The sequence below is a fragment of the Labrus mixtus genome, chromosome 23, assembly GCF_963584025.1.
Source record: "Labrus mixtus chromosome 23, fLabMix1.1, whole genome shotgun sequence".
In the NCBI taxonomy this organism is placed as follows: Eukaryota; Metazoa; Chordata; class Actinopteri; order Labriformes; family Labridae; genus Labrus; species Labrus mixtus.
The window spans coordinates 13,972,223-13,991,953 of record NC_083634.1 but is presented as its reverse complement, the minus strand read 5'-3'; the positions used below and the strand labels follow the sequence as shown (position 1 = coordinate 13,991,953).

Below are 19,731 nucleotides of genomic sequence, written 5' to 3'. Positions count from 1 at the left end.
TTACTCTTTCGGCTCACCATCCAAATGAAGCGACCTCAAGCTCTCCAGGTCGGCAAAGGCCATGGGTTTGATGAGGTTGATGGTATTCCTGGACAGAGTCAAATCAACCAGTCCCGACATGTTGACAAAGTCTATCCCTCCCACCTCAGTGATAAAGTTATCCGCCAGTCTCAGCTCGACTGTGCGCCGGTCGACGTGCGGCGGGACAAACAGGAGGCCCTTGTCGGCGCAGAGCGTGCTGAGTGACTCCGAAAGATTCCGACAGACACAGTGGAAGGGACAGGCTGAGACCATACCCCAAGTCTCCCCGGCTCCGATCAGAGAAGGCAACAGGCAGCATGTGACCAGAGTCAGCCAGTGAAATGCCGGGAGAGGACCAGAGTCGGGGAGGGTTCTTTTAGTAGCTCTGGGGCAGGCGCAGTGGAAGAGATGGGATGAGGAGGACAGAGATGAGACGAGAAGAGGGGGAAGAAGAGAGAGCGAGAAGATGGACGGCGGGAAGAGGGAAGGAACGGTGGCGCTTTCTGCCCTTTGTTCCGTATGAAGGTGTGCGTGGGGCAGGTGTTTATGTCTGCTGGGATTGAGGGGTGGGGGGACAGGCATGGTAGAACGCCTGGCAGACCACAGACCTAGAGGGAGACAAAGAAGCAGAAGGCGAGTTTAGTCCTGATCCCAGCTCAGACACGGTTTTAATAGAGGTGTGTGAAGTGTGTTTTTTTTTTTTGTCTGGTTTCCAGTCTTCCTCCTACTCTGACTAGACAGACCTGGAACAAGAGCCTGTTCTACACATGCACACTTGTGTGGGCCAAGGCCTTCTCTTAGATGATTACCACTCTGCACTTATGCCCACTTGGTGCTTTAAAGCATGAAAAAAAAAATCCATATTGAAAAATGGTCGACGCCCGTGCAACATCATTCCTGCTGTACCTCCCACATGTACACTTGCAACTCTTCACCACTACCACACATTGCCTAGCAACAACATCCCAAAAGACTGAGCACAGCCAGTCACCATAGAAACAGTTACCTAGAAACCTATAAAAGTAGAATAGTCAAATGTTAAATTATCAGACCCTTTTCTTTAAGACTGCAGGTCAGGGAATCAAATTGGATCACAAGCTTAGCAGTCTTGATTACACAGCAGGACTTAAGTCACGCACAGTAACACATACTAACGTCCCACTGTTGTCTCGGACATCCTTAGCGTCTAAACACAGCTATGCGACGGCGCTACAGAGGTGAGTCACTGCCAGTGATTGCCATGCATATTAGTTGGCATAGCAACTGTAACCTAGATACAGAGAGAGTGACAGGGAGTGTTGATAACAGTCACAGTGACTATGGAAAGGAGACAAGAAGAGGAGACGGTGAGTCAGAGGCAGACACACACAGAGCAGCCACCGTCGTTGTAGACAGAGGGGTGCATTTTCAGGCGAGGCAATCTGGGAGCTTGCTCAGAAAGGTAGAGCGTGGCGGTTATAGTGATATATAATGTATGCAAGCTGATACTTTTGAGTAACGACCAGACATGAGCGTATATCATGCTGACTGTACAGGTTGACGCAAATTGCTGGCTCGATATTTTCCATTAGTTGCTAGCTTTGCTCTTTCTGCGTGAAACTAGAAGAGGGCTTCACCGTTTAGCTCAGATCCCGAAGCCGTGTCGACATCAAAGCACGGGGGGGCTTTCCAGACGCATTTTTCATTCTCCTCCCTACTACATGCTTTGCTTTGGTCTACTTCCAAAATGCGTGCTCCATTAGCTCCATTAGACCGACTACAGTGTCCTATTTTTAAAACCTTCAGTCTACATCAAAAAGACAGAAGAAACCTCGTGCTTAAAATAATGATTTGTTTTATCTCTCGCCTCTAAATGTTCCGAGTGTTAAAGCAAGAGGAGGAAGGAAAGAAGTAGTATCCCTCTTAGATGATGGGAATAGATCACATATGGATTACCTTAGGCTCCTACCAATGGTATCATTACTTCCTTAATGTCGTGCGTTTCCTTTTCAAACAGGATGTTAGGGCGGAACATTAAACTGATGGGCAATTAGTTAAGGAGAGAAATGCAGTTAAGTTTGAAAGGACGTGCAAAAAGACAGGTTTGTTCCCATTCATACGACCTTTAATGGGCTGCAGAGCCTCAAGTGTTAGAAAACACAGCTTTGTTGTCGATTTTTTGCTTTTTTAGTACTCAACACTAAATACCCGAGTGGCTCTTGGCTGCTCAGAAGGGCTGTAATGACTACCAGAACCTCAGTCCCTTTCTCAAGCCAAATCTAAAAATACAACCTCCATACACACTCCAGCTTAGCGATGGTACCACAGACAGTTATTGCCGTATGTCTGGTGTCATCAGTTTCAAAATCTGAAGAAAAAAAAAAAAACTTGCTTGCAGAAAGGAGACGGTTGATTTGTGTGTGTGTGTGGGGGGGGGGGGGGACACAAAGTCACGAATGCCTGCAGTGACAGCCTGTCCCCAGGGCCGTCGATGTCGGGAGTCGACTGCTCCTGAGCTCCTGCGGAGGCGTGCATACTAAAATGTCAGAATGCCCCGAATAAAAAAAAAAAAAAACCGCGGCCACTGAGAAGGCCTCACATCAGGTGTTGTTGTAGAATGAGCCGGGTGCTTCTGTCCTGTGCTGTACCAGCTTAGCCTGTACTTTGCTAATACTCTCTTCAAAGTCGGCTTTCTTTCAGCGGGGCTTGCTGAATATCAATACAATCCTGCTCTCTCCCCTGTTGTGCAGTCTGTGTCTCCACTCCTACAATTGACCTTAATCTTTCCTTGACTCCCTGTTTCTTATCTTTCCTAGTCTTCTTTCTCCTTTACTTTCTCTTTCTCTGCACTCGAGTAATAATTTACTCCCCTGCTTCTTCTGACACTTTCCTGCTCTTTTTATTTGTATTTTCACCCTCTCTTTCTCCTCATGAAAGCCTTCACAACCTTCTCCTTGGGTCATGCCTCTTCTGCCTCTGACTCTTCTGAGGAATCCTTCTCATGTCTCCTCGCCATCTATCCTCGCACCATTTACCTCACACCGCACTGTGTCGTCTTCTATCCCGTCTCTCCATCCTTGCTCACCTCCCATCTTTATAAACATCTCTCCGCCTCTGGCTGCTCTGTAACTTTCTACATTTTCTTTCTTCAAGTCTCATTCCCGCTCTTTCTTTCTCTCCGTCTTGTCTGCCCTTGAGGCAACCGGAGCACGACAATGTTATCAGTCACAGCTTTACCTCGACACCTTCGCCCCTCTTTCTCCCCCTCCTCTGCCGGTAGTCTTTTTCTCTCGTATCTCTATCGCTTGCTGATTCTGCTGCCCTCCATGTCTCCTTGCCTCTCCTGCTCAAACTTCCAGTCCAAAATTATACACACACACGCTTAGATCTCACTTTCCACACACACCATATAAGTCTATTTTCTGCTGTATTCAGAAACACAATTTATTTCTCATTTCTCCTTTCCTCCATCGCCTCCTTCATTTGTCTAACTTTTCAACCCATCCTTCCTTGCCATCTGCTTCATCTCTTCATTTTCCCCTGCCTCCATTTTTCTCTCACCTCTTCCTCACTCCTCCTACGACTTCCTACCTCCCTGACATCTTTCTTCTTCCACCACTGAATCTCCCTCTCCCCTCATCTCCGTGTATTAGAGAGAGCCGATCTCATTTACAACTAGAGCAGTGCAGTCTTGAAGCTTTCTAACACACACACACACACACACACGCACACACACACACGCACACACAGAAGTTGGGTGTCACCGATCAGTCCACTTGGTGATCGATCTGACCCTAAGAGATGGATAGCACCCTGTCCCATTCGCTTACATTCCTCCACCTGCTCTCAATATCTCTCTCAAGCCTTTCCTCTATGCGCTCTCTCTACAATAATCTTCAAGTCTCCCATTTGAAGTTACCACTCATTAATTCATGAATTAATTATTTGAACAGATATGAAGAGTGTTTGTTGGTAGGATCACTGTGTATAGTATATCAGTGTATACTCAGCTATTTCAATAGTTAACAACTAAATAAAGTGGAAAATAACAGAACTGTGAATTTAATTACCTATAGGTCATCTTTAACCTCTTTGGTCTGTTTCTTGTGCTCCTGCAGCTCTTACATTTCCTCTCTGGGGATCAATAAAGTCTCATCTTCCACATTGTTCTGATGCAGCATACAGGCTTAGTACAGCGTGTGAGTTTCTGCGCAGGTCTATGCGAGCACAGACTCCTCCGTCGGCTACAATTTACACTCGGTGTGTGTGGTTGTTGATGTTGACTATAGGCTACTTTGTGTTTGTGTGTGTGTGCAAATTAATGTGACATTTCTCTGCACTTAGAGAGCTTTACTTGCATGAGTCTGCTGCTGAATTCGCACTAGGAAGGGAATACACAGATGTGAGATGCACGCACACAAAACCTCTCACTTTCTTACTCTCTCTCACACACACACACACACACACACAAAGCAGCAGGCCAGTCAGTGTAGCAGTAATGCAGAAAACCCTTTAGAATAAACCCTGCAGAAAAGATGGAAAGTGTGGAGATTAATAACAAAAAAGCAGTGTTTATCTAGGTGTGAGTGTTTTTAGTGTGTATGTGTGCTCTTAACCAAATGTACCATATGTGCACCCTTGGTCCATTTGCTTTGTATCTTTTATTTTGGGAAATGTCTTGCTGCACTGTCTTGCATGAACCCTCCACCCTCCAGGGAGCACAACACAGTCAGGGTGGAGAGAGCAAAAAAATGCAGCATGAAACAGGCGAGAACTTCAGATAAAAGCTTCAGTGTAAGGAACTGAACCCCCCACTGTCGGAGCACGACTCAGCTGCACGGCTGAACCTAACCTCACCCTAACTTCCAAAAAGACGGTTTTTTTAAACACCCACCACGGCCCCAGAAGGGTGCATCCAAACCGACACAAAAATGAAGCCGCTAATAGCTTTATAACCATGAATTTCCATTACCTCTGGTTTCTGGTGATACCACTGTACCTCGACATAAACCCATGCAATTAAAAGAAGCTGAAGGCTTCATTCCAAAGCTCCCTAATGTGCCGATTTGGGAGAATCTTTTTTTTTATTTCACATGGATGACCTATTGCGCTCACAGGCGTTACTCCATTTCAGCCCAGTCTTTAAATCTCTGTGGACTATTATAAATGTCACGCCTTCTTACATGCAGACCATAATTAAAACAGTTGACATACTCTTGAGTGCGCGTGTATTTGCATTTATATTTTCCAAATCTGCCTTATGCTGTATGTATTCGTGCATCCTCTCTGGCAGGCACAAATGCCATTAGCCTGTAATCGACTTAGGGAATGTTGCAGTGTTTACAAACAAGGGGATTTGTATTAGCTCTCAAAAGCCACTTATCACAAGCACAGTAATCCACAGATCTGATTGGAGTGTGAATAGGAAGGTTTCAGTGACAGGCAGTCACCGCGGTGCCATTATTTAGGTTGATGTTTTGAGTGCAGGAAGCTGAAGGTGGGGCGACATGAAAGGGGGTGACCTCACGTGACGATGAATACATATTGCTGACGAGCTGTTTGACAGTGTTACATCAGAAAATACACACAGATCCAACTATTGAACGTAGAGGCATCCCTTCACACAGAAATCATTTCAATCACACTAAAACTTCCAAGCATGCACTCTTACTCATAATCCAGGCCCTTGATATTAGGTGAGTGCTTGCACGGAGAAACAACTGCATACCAAAACAGTCTTCCCACGCAATCATAATTATAGGGAGGCTGACGCACACACACACACATTCATACACACTTTCTCTCTCTAGGCAAGGAACAAAAGAACGCCCACAGAGCCTCTTCGTGCGGCAGTCGTGTGTACTGCAAGCCCACTCATCCTTTTGATACTATCACTCCTCTGTCGTTCCTCTGTCGTATTCTGTCCTCTTCAGTCATCCAACATGTGTGGAAAGCACAGGGAGACGGGTGTCAATATTAGATATGGAAACAGCAAGAAACTATTGTGGGAAGCAGAAAGAGGCTAACTGCTTCAAATCAAGTGAGGGGATGAGAGAGAGAAAAAAGAAGCAAATTGGGAGAAGAGCGCAAAAAAGAAATGGTGGGAGCAGAGGAGGAAAATAAAACCCACTGGAGATGAGAACGAGTGGGTAAGATGCTAGAAATGAGCAGGAGCTTGAAGAAGATCTAAAGGAAGAGGGATGAAGAGTCAGTGTTTATGAATGTGTGTTGTTAACCGGATGGGCAGAGAAATATGTAAAGGCGATAAACGTGTGAAGGCCACCATCCATCTCTGTCAGAGAGAAGGATGAGGGAGGGAAGAGTGGATTTGATTAGGGAACGAGAGCTGTTGGTGAAAATGAGTTTGAGAGGCACCACTATCTTGATGGTGAGAGGAGGAGGAAGAGAGCAGAGAGTGGAAGGCCTGGCTGAAGGATGGAGTGACAGGTGATGAGGTTAAGAGCTAGAGGAGGAGGAGGACAGAGGATCGTGGGTCAAGGCATGGGAAATAATGCACAGGTTTGACCATTCATTACCAGGATTGAGCCTTCAGGGTGGTCGAATCAATTCCAGCTTTGAATTCTTTACCCTCTGATATGAGATTGACTGTGAGATTGGGAGGAACTGTTGTGTAATTGGATTTTGATGTTTCGCCTTGAGGAGTATTTAAGATAATTGTTTGAAAAGATGTTTTTTTTTCTTTTTCTTATTAGCAGACAAGAACTTAAATATCTGCAATGAGGCAATATCAGCCAAACTATTTCTGATTGTAGCCCTGTGTTGGTCAATACTTATCTTAGGACCCATTTACTATCATCTGACAATGATATGCCACTGAGAGTGACGGCCATCTTCCTGAGTTTCTGTTTAGCCATTTGTTTTGCAATAATGGACTTCTGGATAAAATGTCCTTTTCCATGTTTTGTCCATGTTTAGAGTCTGACTTGTAACTTGGGAAGCCAGAATGAAAGTGGTGTCTAAAGGGTCTCTGAATGTGTTGGTGGGAGTTTCAGCTGCACTTCTGAGGCCAATGCGTAAGTGCGAGAAAGTGTAGTTCCTCGAGTGTCCACTTGAGGCTGGCTGCAAAAACCCCAGAAGCCGAATACACGCCCAGCCAATGCTGCTAAATGTTATCTGACAATACCCTCGTATTACAAAAGGACACCAGAACACTTCTAGGACAGAGTAAGTCTAGGACCTAGATTCTGCATTTAGAGATTAGGTCGACCCGATACAGGTCTATCTTTGATACCCACACCCGCTGAAGAGACGCCATAGTTAGTTTACAAAAGTGTCGTATTTAGAATTTGGTCCAAAGTTTGGCTAAAATCAAAAGTCATAGTACTCAGTCGCTCTGTAGCACTGACAAGTACATAAGATACGTACAAAAGAGAGTTCTCTTAAAAACAGAAAAGCTTTTAATCCTTATGACTGTTTTGGGTCTGTGTATAGAAATTTTTTTTAGGGAGCCTTCAGGCGTAACATGTAGAAAAAACTGAATTTGTAAAGTGTCAGTCGTTAAGTGCTTGAAATGCACTTCTTTTTGAATCTGTCATCTGTTTTTCCCAGCTGCATATGAAGGGGGCACTGTTGGGAAAAAAAAGCTCACACAACCCCTTAGCTAAGAAGTAGGATTGAAAGAGAAGAATGGGAAATCAGTGAAAGACTTGCAGTGTATTCTCTGTAAAATAAAAGGACTGCAGTCTCTGCACAGTGGGGCTTCAAAATAATACGCTTCTTCTGAAACAACCCACTCAACTAATTCCTCCCAAACCGCTGTGCTGTTTTCCAGAGAGGAAAAAGCAACATTGTGTGTCTGAGTCTGTGTGAAGACAGCAAGTGTCTGTATCCGTGTGTACACACATCTGTATGCACGACCTTCTCCGTCTTAATCCGTTTGGAATCCATCCTATTTGGAAGATTTTGATAATTGTTTCTACTTCTGGAACATTGAACAGTCAGATTTTAAAAACTGTTTTTGTTTTGGTCGGTTTTTTTTCCCACACTCTTGGAGATCTTCCACATCTGAATCAGTTGGGTAATTTAAATGTTTATATAATTGCTTTTTTTTTTTTTTTTTTTGGTCTTACTGATGCAAATTTCACAGCTCTTGCATGAAAGTAATAAAAACTCAGGTTTTTGTTATTTGCTTCAGCAGGCTGAGAATCACGCCTTCTTCGCTCCTTATGTCCAGAAAATTGACTTTTAGAGACATGACCGTTTCATAGGAGCTGAGTGAAATTGTAGCTGAGTGCTTTTGGCTTCTGCACCTTATCTTTAGTAGTTCTTAAAAGTATCTATAATCTTTTTGACATGGCAGCACATCATGGAAAGCAGGCCATTCTGCAGTTTGGAGTAAAAGCACGACATTATTGGTGAAAGGCTTTGAAGTTTTTTTTTTTATATTTATAAAGGCTGTCACACTTACCATCTAATTCACAAAGATAAGCAACTGAGTCTTATACAAACTAAGAAAAAACGTTGGTTTAAAAAGTCAGAAATAGTTGACGCAAAATGTTTCTTGAGAAGCACTAATGTGTAGAAAAGCTGGAGCACAAGAAGTGCCTGCCAGAGTTACAAAAACCAGGAGGCAGCGTTAACCCAGTGCTCCCATTTACCACAGGCTGTGAAGTGGTGAACTGTGAAGACTTGTGCAATGGTGGACAAGAAATCTGAGGCACTGAACAACAGAATTAGGCCTTGCTCTTGTCCTATGAGTGCCCTAGAAACTTGTACTGGATGTAACGGCTAATTCCTGCCCCCGAGGTTCCCACCCCCAATTGAACTAGAATACATTTGGAACTTTAGCGTCATTTATGTTGAGCTGAGTAATATAGAAGTGCTTTCAGGAGTTGTCCATTCATTTTCAGGTTAATAAAGAAAGAACCTATAGCATTGGATGCAAGCTGAATAAATACTGCTGTGTCTCCCTTGTTTGTGCTTAGTCATGATTTTTTTTATTATATTTTAATAGGTTTAACATTGATATGTCATGAGAAATCTCTTTTGCAGCCTGGAAGCACATTCCACCAGTATTACAACCAAACAGCTCTGAAAGTTTCCTCTGCAATTCAGTAACAGAATTGTGTTATATCTGTGGCAGCCAATCTCCCACTCCTTGCTGAGCTTTTGTAATTTTGTTTCCTCACTTTGGAAAGCCCGCACGGCTGCACAGCTTGGGGATTATATTTTCTGGGAGGTAAATTGAATTGGCAAACAACGGGGGTGACAGTGATTTTCTTTGGCACTTCATCGGCACAGATCGTGCCAAGAAGCAATCTTAACATGCTCTGTTATGAGGCTCTCATTTGAAATTTTAAGTATGATCCTCGATCTAGTGCTCCACTATCAGTATGGGTCCACTTTTATGGAAGCAAGAAGGCGCAGGCTTGCGTTGCGTGTTCATTCTCTTTCACAGGGTTGGTTTGTTTTCACCTATATTGCTTCAGAGCTAAGTGGGATCCTAGTATTATACGTTTGGAAAAAGTCCTTTTGTAAACTGTAGCAGCAGCTTCATTCTGTACATCTGTAACAGTCTTACAGACCGATCCAGTTGAGCAGCCAAAATGACAGGAACAGCTGGGCAAATGAGAGACGTAAAGTGCTGAAAACAGCTCTGGCAGCTCCATTCCACTGCTATACCAGGATGCCTTTTCACTTGGAGAGGATTCATTTTTCATTGGTGGATGGCTGTCATGTCAGTGCCAGGAAGGCGGCTCAACACTGCTCTGTTTTGATGCTTCCTTACTCCAGATGGCAATAGCACAGTTGCATCTGATTAAATTGCACAGTAACATTGTTTAAGATGAGGGCCAATAAAAGCCGATAATTAACAGCTGACAGTTTTTGTTTACGCTCCTTGCTTGTCAGTTGCGTCAGATTCCATATTGTACCAAAATTGCAAATGCATGATATATATTTTTTAAATGTTTTAGTTTTGAAGATACATGGGGTTCTATAATGACTAGACTCATAGAGAATTCATCCAAATTTGCAGTTCCCTCGACTTTCCATATCATTTAGCCAGTTTCAGCTTATTGTTGCTATATATTGCTGCAAAATTATTGCAAAATGTCCAAAAACTTCTGCACATCAAACAGACAATGAACATAACAAAGCATTTACTAACTACAGAGTGATTTATTTAGCTTACCAGTTAATAAAGGACAAACAGTTTAAACCATGACATGCATTCAGTAAGTGGCTAGAGCTCCCAGTATGAATGATAAGGTTTCTCTTATCATAAGCAACATCTGCTTAAAGTTTGCTCTTAAAATTGTATCTGTTGTATTTCAATATCTCAATGTGGTGCCACAAGTGGCCAAAAAGAGACGGTTGGTGCAAGTTTAAGGATTTACGATTTAACTAATGCCATACACGATGGATGGATGGATGCAGGGAGGGAGGGACAACTCTTCTCACAGTTTCACTAGCACTTCTTTTATGGCGTGAATTATACTTCATTTGTAATTACTACTAGTATTAAATGTCTGTCAAATTTGCGATAATGAAATATTCATAAGTTTATATGCCATGCTTTTAATTGCACTTGTATCCTACTTTTCTTTTCAAAAATCTTCAGGTAAGTTTAAGATGTTTTGTCACCTCTAGCTAAACTTTGGATGGGAATTGCTAAGGGCCTGGACCAATTAGTGGCATTCCCACCTGAAAGAGTTTGGAGTCGGTCCCACCGCCTGCATCAGCCTGTTTCAAACGGAGTCTGATTAGAAAATGAAATGAGTAATTATGTTCCTGTCCTGTTACATTAGATAGTGCAGTTTGGGACCTACTCCAAACCTCTGAAGGATGAAGTTCTTTATGTGTCTGAGTCCACTCTCACTAAACAGTCCTCTGCAGTTTGAAGCTTAAGGATTTTGTGTGAATCTTATATGCTCGTAGGTGGCTGTGTGTGTGTTGGTACTTGCAGTCATGGACGGGTCAGCCAACAGAAACTCTTCAACTTCAGTATCTAATCTACATTTTCTCCACTCACAGAAAGCTCACCCTCACAAGCTCACAATCCTGCAGACACACAAGAGCTTAAATGCACTTTGCTTACACTCACACATTTGACTACGCAATGACACAAACTATCACAAGTGTTGCAAAATAACTGACCTGCCACTCACCCTGAACATAATGTGCTAGCACTTTTCTGTCCCTCCCCTCCTCCACCATGTATCACCCTCTGTTTCTCTCTCATCCCACCTTCATCATCCTCCCTCTGTGTCTCTTATAGCTCAGCTTTTTGTCCCGTTGATATCTTTCTTTTTGTGTTTCTTATTTCTCCGTCCTCACCTTCCTGCATTTTGTGCCTAATAACACTTCTATATCAGCATCAAGAACCGAGCAGCATTTCTAGTTTTTAAAATAGTGTTTTCATAACTTGGCTAATATAGTATAGAAGAACTGCAAATCAACTACAAACAAGCAATCCTGAGCAACGTCTCCTGACCAATCAGAAAGCCTGTAGCTGTGGTTATTGGGACCCTGATTGGCTCTGAGGATGAGCCTTAAGTGCTACTGGGTTTTTCAGTGTGTGTGTGTGTGTGTCTGTGTGTGTGCAAGCAGCAGTTTGATGATTCAGCAGGGTTTCCAGCTTTCTAAGGGGAAATCCTGTGTAACAGGGCAATTACCAAATCAGCACTCTGCATCCGGCACAGTAGGTCAATGACATGCCAACAAGCCACTGAACCCCAGAGCTGTGTGTATTGATTAATCCAACACACATACACATACTATAACCTATCTCCAGACATTTTTACCTGTTTGTTGTTTTATGTTTGTGTCTGGAACAAATGAATGTAGACAAATGTGAGAAGTAGAAGAACCCTGGAGATACATGTCGCATCAGGATAAGAAAGTAGCAATGATTACTAGTTTGAGGCCTGTTTGCATGACGCATGTTTGATCACTGAGGCTTCTCTAAGCTGTAAAGAATCCCAGACTGCTCTGTAACTCACCACAAAGAGCTTTTTTCCCCCTGATATAAGACACTAATAAAGTAGAAACAACACTGCGCTGCAATGAGCCTGCAGGGGAAACTGCTTTCCCTTGAGTTAGTTGATTACATCATCTCACATTCTTATGCTTTACATTGTTGGTACAAGTAGGAATCCTCTGTCAGACTTAGGCTGTACGTGTTGCAGATTACTAGCTGCTTTTTTTTTTTTTTCTTTCCCTGACAGTCATCACCCACGCCATATTCTGCTCCATGATTCACTTGAGCAACTACAACCTCCTGCATCTGTTGAGCATAGTGAAGCACACTAACACCTGCGAGTTTGCGGATTTGTAGTAGCGTTGGTTTTTACATGCTGTTTTACAGCTTGTCAGAAGAGGGGATGCTTCCAACATGCACTGAGGTGCAGGACATCTGTGGAAGCTGCAGGGCGATGCGAGTGCGACAAACACTAAGAAACTCACCATAGAAGGTTTCATATCACATTACTGTTCAAAAGACGCCCTCATTAAACCTGATCTCTGCTTAGTTTTCACAGCCTTCAACGCCTTGATTAATCAATCGTAAATTACAATTGTCAAAACATTTAGAATTGTGAACCTGAACGATAATGACAAAAACACTTTTCTTGTTTTTTTTTGGGTGTGACGTCTTCCAGTGTCATGCACAGAGATTCCCACGTTTAATCGAACTCAAAAATAACTACCTTTGGGTTAATGACTAATGTTGAAGATGTCGTATTGGTCACACTTTGTTGATTTTGGGTGTGTAAGTGATGACACATGGAGTCAGTTTTTCAGAAAAAGACCATGAATCAACATTTAAATGATTAAAGACGCTAATCAGTCAGCCCTGGTTTGATAAATGCCAACCGACTTTTCTTTTAAGGGTTGAAGTTATTCCATGAAATGTTGTGTTTAATGACAGGATGGGACACGTCACACTTTTCTGATGGCACTGAACACATCAAAGTTTTGTGACTGTGTTTAAATCCATGCTCCTTTTCCTGCCTTATCTCCGGAGGGGGTTTTCACAAAGCAAGGATTAGCAAGTTAGCCAGATATCTTCAAAAAGGTACTTGGGTTTCAATTCTTACTCTGCAGGGCTGAATCTGATTACTAAACCGCTTATGATAATAATGTCAGTGTCGTTTATCAACTCGTATCACTACTGCTAAGAGATTGGACTAATCGTATACAGCTTTGAAGGTAACTTCCAAATCTGGACTTGTGAGATTTCCTGCAGTCGCTCATTAGTGAAGGTTTATCCGTTTCTGGTAATTCTTGAATCTGCCAATAATTTGACATCAGGTCAGGTCTTTATCATCCCTCTGTCCTCACTTGTATCGCTCTCCTTTCTTCTAATCCCCCCCCCAGTCTCTCATTCAAAAATTGTCCTTTCCTTCTCCCCCCGTAAACCATCCCTCTGTCAGTCTCCAGCGGTTGCCTTGGTTACAGTTTGTTCTGCTCATCAGGCGCCTGCTGTGCCTAACCAGACTGTCAACAGTTTAATTACTCATCCTCTCATCCCTCCATCCTCTCTCGCTTCTGTACTACAGTTTTCTGTGTTGCCTCCACCTCTGACTGGGGAGCCTCTTAGTCACTCCTTCACTCTTTTGCGCCCTCTCGTCGTTTTTTTTTTCTTCCTTTCAACTTTCACACGCGTCGTGTTGCGCGCCGTCTTTTCATCCGTCTCTCCGTCCCACCATCCAATCCCCCTCTGCAAGCCAGAGCTTTATTAGTGCAGTTTTTCTTCTCCGACATAGTTATTCCTCTATTCCCTTATTCCCACTCCTTCTTATCACCCACCTCTCAAGTGTCATCACAAGCCATTCCATTCTTCATTATTCTCTCCCACTCCATCATGTGAGTGTTACTCCCTCTCAAACAGTCACTCTTCTAATTACTGCTCTTCGTCGCGCTATCATTCTATACCTCTCCGTCCATCATTTACCACTCGGTTCTTTATCTGTTGACAGCGTGCCTGACGTCTCCTCCTTTCTTTTCCCCTCTCCATTTCTCATCCATCCATCTGCCCATTCATCCATCAAGTGCCACCTCCTGACATCGACAGCATCTCTCTTGTTTCAGGGTTTCAAGTCTTACGTTGTCTTACATTTGAAAGGTGGCTGTATCAGAAAGGTGTGTCCTTCATTTATCATTCATCATCATCTGATGTCTTTTTATCCATCTGTCTCGGTCTCTTCCAGGTATTTGTCCTTAATTGGCAAATACATGAAAAAAGAGGATTTGATTGGTCCTTTATTCTTTTAAACTTTTTCTTGTCAGTGTCACTATTTTCTGTGCTCTGTAGTCCTTAATTGACAGTTTATTAAACCCCTCCCCCTGCTCCCCAGCTTTTAGCCAATCGTAGATCAGCAACTGTAACCAGGCGAGTTAGGCCTTGAACCTCTAAGAAGACCACTACCTTGTTTTCCAACTCCACAAATTCCAAAATTAGCGTAAAAGTGTAAATGAGCAATTAATTGATCTGCATATCTCTAACTCACTCTCACTAGGTGGTCCACTCCATGTCCTCTTTCTTCTCTTTTCCTTCATCTACTTGCCGGTCTGTTCTTCTTGGCAAGGCCCCTTCTTTGAACAGTGAGCATCCCATCTGCTCACGAATCTCCATTTAACGTAGCCTCAGAAATGACACACACCCTCAGAAACAAAAGAGCCTCCACAACGAAGCAATAACAAGATCATTTCAAAAATCCTCTTTTATTCCAGTTTGAACCGCATGACTCTTACCTGCTCTGTATTCTTAAGACTGTCATTAATAAGACAGTCAAGCCAATAATAGAATCAGGATTTGGGTAATGGATATCAAAAGGCGTCTTATGTTTGGATTTTAAAAGACTCACTCATTATTTTTTTACAGAATTAGCGCTGCCCCCGTTGAAAGCCGAGTCAAAACGGTTGTAAATGATCAACAGAGCAAATAATGAACCCTTTGTCACTTATCAAGAAGCTCGTTGTTCATAAAAATAGTTCCACATGTGATGTATTGTTTTCAACCTGGATCTCTTTTGTTTCCCGTCATAATCAAAGCTCATCTGAGAGAAAAAAAAAAACATTTTCCCACCAAGTTCTGCCTCATAATTGCCATGTTGTTGTTGTTGTTTGTTTTTTTTCCATAGAAAAGCCCCATGGTGTAAGACATTCCCCTTGTAGTTCTTTCTCTAAATAGCTCATTACTTGCGTTAGCCATCTTCTCCCAGTCTTTTTGGGGTCATTTAAGACTAATTGTAGCCAATGGTAGAACAGTAGAAAGCCACATAATGACAACCATCTGTCATTTCTAATTATTTCTTCCTCATCTCTCCATCTATTTTTAGCTCTCTGTTAATTCATCATTTTAGCCTGAATGTGCCTCTTAATAACAATCTCATCATTCATCCTACTTAAAATCGGTTTTTTTTTTCTCACTTATTTTACAATGAACTCTACAGTCATTTTTTTCCCCTCTGATTTATTTTCTCCCAACACTGATGTATCAATCTTTCTGTTCTAACCCCTCCCCCGTCTTATCTGTTCCTCTGCTGCCATGAACCCTTTTATCATTTCATTCTTTCTTTTCTAATCCATCCTACCTTTTTCCTTTTTCTCTTCCCTTCGTCTGTCTTTCTCCCCCTGTAAGTTAAGGGAGTCGATCTCTGCTTTTCACTCTCCTGCTTTAATCCTTCCATCTGACCTCTCTCAGCCCTCAGTGCCCATCACTATGTGCTGGCTCACCGCGCCCTCCACTTCTCCCCTCTCCGTCCCCCCTGCGTCGCTTTACCATCTCCCTTTACCTCCCTTGTGCATTTTTTCCCCCTCTTCTCCCGTCTCCATTTCTTTCTCATTGCCCTCCGATCCTTCCATACATCCACTCAGTCGGTCTGATCTCCTGTGTCAGTGTGCCAAATCTGTGTGTGTGTGTGTGTGTGTGCTGCAACATAGCTTACGTTAAAACAAAGGGAGGATAGATTGTGTGCTGCTGCTGCTGATGCCACCACACACACACACACTCACACACACACACACACACACACACACACACACACACACACGACACGCCAGGTGAGATTACATAAAAGCGAGGTGATGAAAGCCAAGCTCAGACGCACCTATGAGTAATCTGATACAGGACAGCTGGCTGACACACGCACACACACACACACAAAGCGAGGGATAGCAGGACTCTCTGTGTGGCTATGTAGAGCGAGGAGGGGGGAAAAAAAAGAGAAAGGAGGTGTGGAAGGACCAGAATAGAAGGATAAGAAAAGAAAAGCAAACAATCCTCTTGTGCCATGTGGGAGATTTGTGTTTTTCTTCTGTGTGTACTCTGACATTTGCCTCTTGTGTTTTGGTTGTTATGAACGCACATCTGTTCATTATTTATAGGCCTGCGTGAGGGTGTGTGTGTGTGTGTGTGTGTGTGTGTGTGAGAGAGAGTGAGAGTGAGAGAGAGAGAGAGAGAGAGAGAAGGAGAACACATAGTTCCCAGTCCAGCATTGATGTGCTCAATGATTCAGCACAAGAGAGCTAACCATGCAAACATGGATCTACCTTTACTCGCCACTTTATGACAACAGTGTGTGTGTGTGTGTGTGTGTGTGTGTGTGTGTGTTTGTCACTGCATGGACGTTACCTTTTCCGTCTGTGCGGCTCTATAATCCGAATCAGCTCCACATGTTATCCAGGTTTGTGTGTGTGTGTGTGTGTGTTTGTGTGTGAGTGGTTAGCACTGATCTCGCCCCAGGTGTTTCTCCTTGTGTCGGGCCAGCAGTCGGAGGTGTAAGGGGGAGGGGAAGGGGAGGGGGGGAGGGAGGGGTTTGTGTGTTTGTGCGGAAAAACCTGTCCTACTCCCCCTTCGCACACGCGCCTCCCGCACACATTCAAGAGGAGTAGGATGTAGGTCAGTGAAAAAGCCGAGAGAGAGAAAGTCACAGAAACTCCAATCCCCACAATATCCTCTTAGAGGTCTATAGATGAAGAAAACGTGGAAAATCCCGAATTACTCGCTCAATCCTGGTGTGGTATTCCAAAATAGAGACCTCAGTTTGAGAAAAAATCCAAGGATCCACTTGGCTTGAAATCCTATTCAGTGCGTTTTCATACGATTCCCTCATGGCTGTATTCAACTTTTCTTTGTACTTCAATCGACGGAGAATAAGAATCCTGGAGTTGCTGCCGATCTTCACCTCTCCGCCTTCCCCCCTTTTTCTCCTTCTCTCCTTTTTCTCCCCTCTCTCTCACTCATACAGCCAAGTCTCTTGTCTCCTTAATAATTCATCTGGCTCTGTGACGACTTTTGTTTTGCTTTACTCTTTCACACTTTCGGTTTTCCCCCACTCTCTTCTTCTCATCCCTTACTTCCTCCACTGACTTCCAGGGTGTGTCACAGGGCCTCTGTGCACCCTTACGAGCTCCCGCATTGAACTAGTCACTCTTTTATGACCTTGGAGGGAGAAGGAGAAAAGGAGGATTGGGAGTTGGATGGAGGGCTTGCTTGAAACCTGCAAAAGAGAAGAAACAATAAGCGAATTAACTCTGTGAGAAGTACATGTGTTCTATTTCTGCACTCACATAAATCACACAAACTCTGGAATGAGTCCATTTTTTTTTTCCTCCAGCAATCCCCATCCATCCCTCCTTTAAGTGTCCATCATTCACTCCTCCTGTCGGGCCTCTTAAAATCCCCCCTCCCCATCTTGCAACCTCTAATTTTTTTGTCCTCTCTGACTCCCCCCCCTCCCTCTTTCCCTCTCACCTGTCGGTCAGGGAGAATCAATAGTTCTGAGACCCTCTTAACACCTCTCAGCAGGCTGCATTGGCTCGCTCTTGAACACACACAAACACACACACACACGCATGCAAAAACCCGCACACACACACACACACACACTCCAGTCATGCAGCACATTCAGGCATGCTACCACACACACTCCTCCAACACGGTCACCACCATGCACACAGACCACGCATACGCACGCATCCACTAAGTAGTCATGCAGTGATACTCTCCTGCAAGCACACACAGCCTCTGCATCTCTCTCTCTCTCTCTCTCTCTCTCTCTCTCTCTCTCTCTCTCTCTCTCTCTCTCTCTTCCAGTCACACATACAGGCACACACACACACACACACACACACAGTCTAATGAAACAACACGGCTATTGATCAGCACCATAAAAGTCAGACAGTTCAGAAGTCATCCCCCCCTACACTCCCCAGCCTGTCAATCAAACTCCAAAAGCCGACACCTTTAAGAAGACAATCTCATTATCTAGCGCTAAAGCTGCGGACTCACTTTGTGTGTGTGTGTGTGTTTCTGTGCGAGTGTGTTCCTTAGAGTGTGTTTATGCACATTAGTGCAGCAGCTTTATGTGTGCAGCCTCTCTACCTATTTTCTGCCTCCCTGACTGCAACTGGAAACCCCTGATTCTCTTATTTCACTTCTGTTTATCTGCGTCCCCCCCCCCCCCCCCCCCCTCCGGTATTCACTTTGCCACTTCAAAAGCACAATACTGCCACTGTGTCTCTTTTCTTTTCTTCCAATTTTTTCCAATCCTCCTCCGCTCCTTTCATCCTTATCTTATATGTCGTTTCCTCTTTCTTGCCCTCCGCTTGATGGAAAAAGGTGGAATTACTAACCTTGTGCTCCGGATCATTCCTCCACGACCCGTGGAAACCGTCACATCTCCACTGTCCCTGCCGCTCGCTCTCTGTCTCAGCTCCGTGGAAAAACACCCATCTCTCTCTCTCTCTCGCTCTCTCTTTCTCTCTCCTCTCTATCTCTCACTGTCTATCCCCCCTCTCTCCCTCTCTCTCTCTCTCTCTCTCTCCTCCCGCTGGTCGTCCCCTCTCTCGGTCTCGACAGCTGCAGCGCTCTGTCTGCCTCCTCTGTCGCTCTTCCGTCCGACTGTAGGCTGATTGAATTTTAAGTCATGTTAATCCCACAGTACAGGTGCTGAATGAAGGAGTGGACACAGCAAAAGAGAAGCATGAGAGAGAGAGAGAGAGGGAGAAAATCACAGAATGCAGGGACTAAGCTGGCTTGTATTTTTTTGAAATCTCTTCTTTCCTTCAGGGAGGTTTTCTTTTTTCCTTCTCCACTTGTGCTGCCTTTACTCAGTCACTTCTTCTTGATTCATCCATTTATCGGCATCTTTATCCTCTGGCTCTTCCTTGATCTTTTTTTGGCTTACTTTGTCCTTATCTCTTGGTGGAGGAGTAGAGGGGAGTGTGTGATTCGCGTCAAGACGCAGAAGAGAGGATTGTGATCCGTCTCCGGCAGCATCGAGCATCGGTCTGAGCAGGAGAGAGAGAGAGAGAGAGAGAGAGAGAGGAGTGAAGTTGAAGAGCAGGAGAGATTGAGGATGGGTGGGTAACGCAGAGGAAAAGGAAAATAGGAAAGAGAAGAATAAAGATGGAATCCTGTGGGAGAAGGAAGAGGGGAGAGGAGGAATAATGAGAGACATGGAAGAGAGATGAGGAGTGAAAAAAGGAGGAAACCAGGCTAGAGTGAAGATGAGTAACAAAAGGCAGTAATAGAAAATAGGCAAGTTAATGTATTAAATATAAGCTAGACTACTACAGTACATATATTAGATACTTGAACGTACTTGAGCATTTCCATTTTGTGTAATCTGATTATCTACTTTATTGTATCCCTGGATTCAAAGGATGCTTGTCAGATTTCCACACAGAAAGTAGTTAGCTTTATAAAAAGGCAACATTCATACATTGAATAAAGCAGTTCTAGTAGTTTCCACCTTTAGCAGC

The 19,731-nt window shown here is 43.8% G+C and overlaps 2 protein-coding genes across 5 annotated transcripts in view; one reads left to right on the top strand and one right to left on the bottom strand.

Annotated features, from left to right (window-relative positions):
* LOC132958228 (leucine-rich repeat and fibronectin type-III domain-containing protein 4) overlaps nt 1-16,982 on the bottom strand; it is a 33,109-nt gene extending 16,127 nt beyond the window's left edge. The window contains exons 1-2 of one of the 2 annotated variants that reach the window (XM_061030937.1): nt 16,598-16,982; nt 18-629 (exon numbers count right to left, since the gene is read on the bottom strand). In XM_061030937.1, coding sequence (XP_060886920.1) covers nt 18-603 — 586 coding nt within the window. In that variant the 5' untranslated portion in view covers nt 604-629; nt 16,598-16,982. Of the gene's footprint in view, nt 1-17; nt 985-16,597 lie in introns of those variants that run through there. The other variant, XM_061030939.1, reaches the window with a different exon arrangement.
* The window catches only part of LOC132958292 (pyruvate carboxylase, mitochondrial-like), a 275,195-nt gene that overhangs the window by 179,581 nt on the left and 75,883 nt on the right, over nt 1-19,731 (top strand). The gene's annotated exons all lie outside the window — the stretch shown is intronic.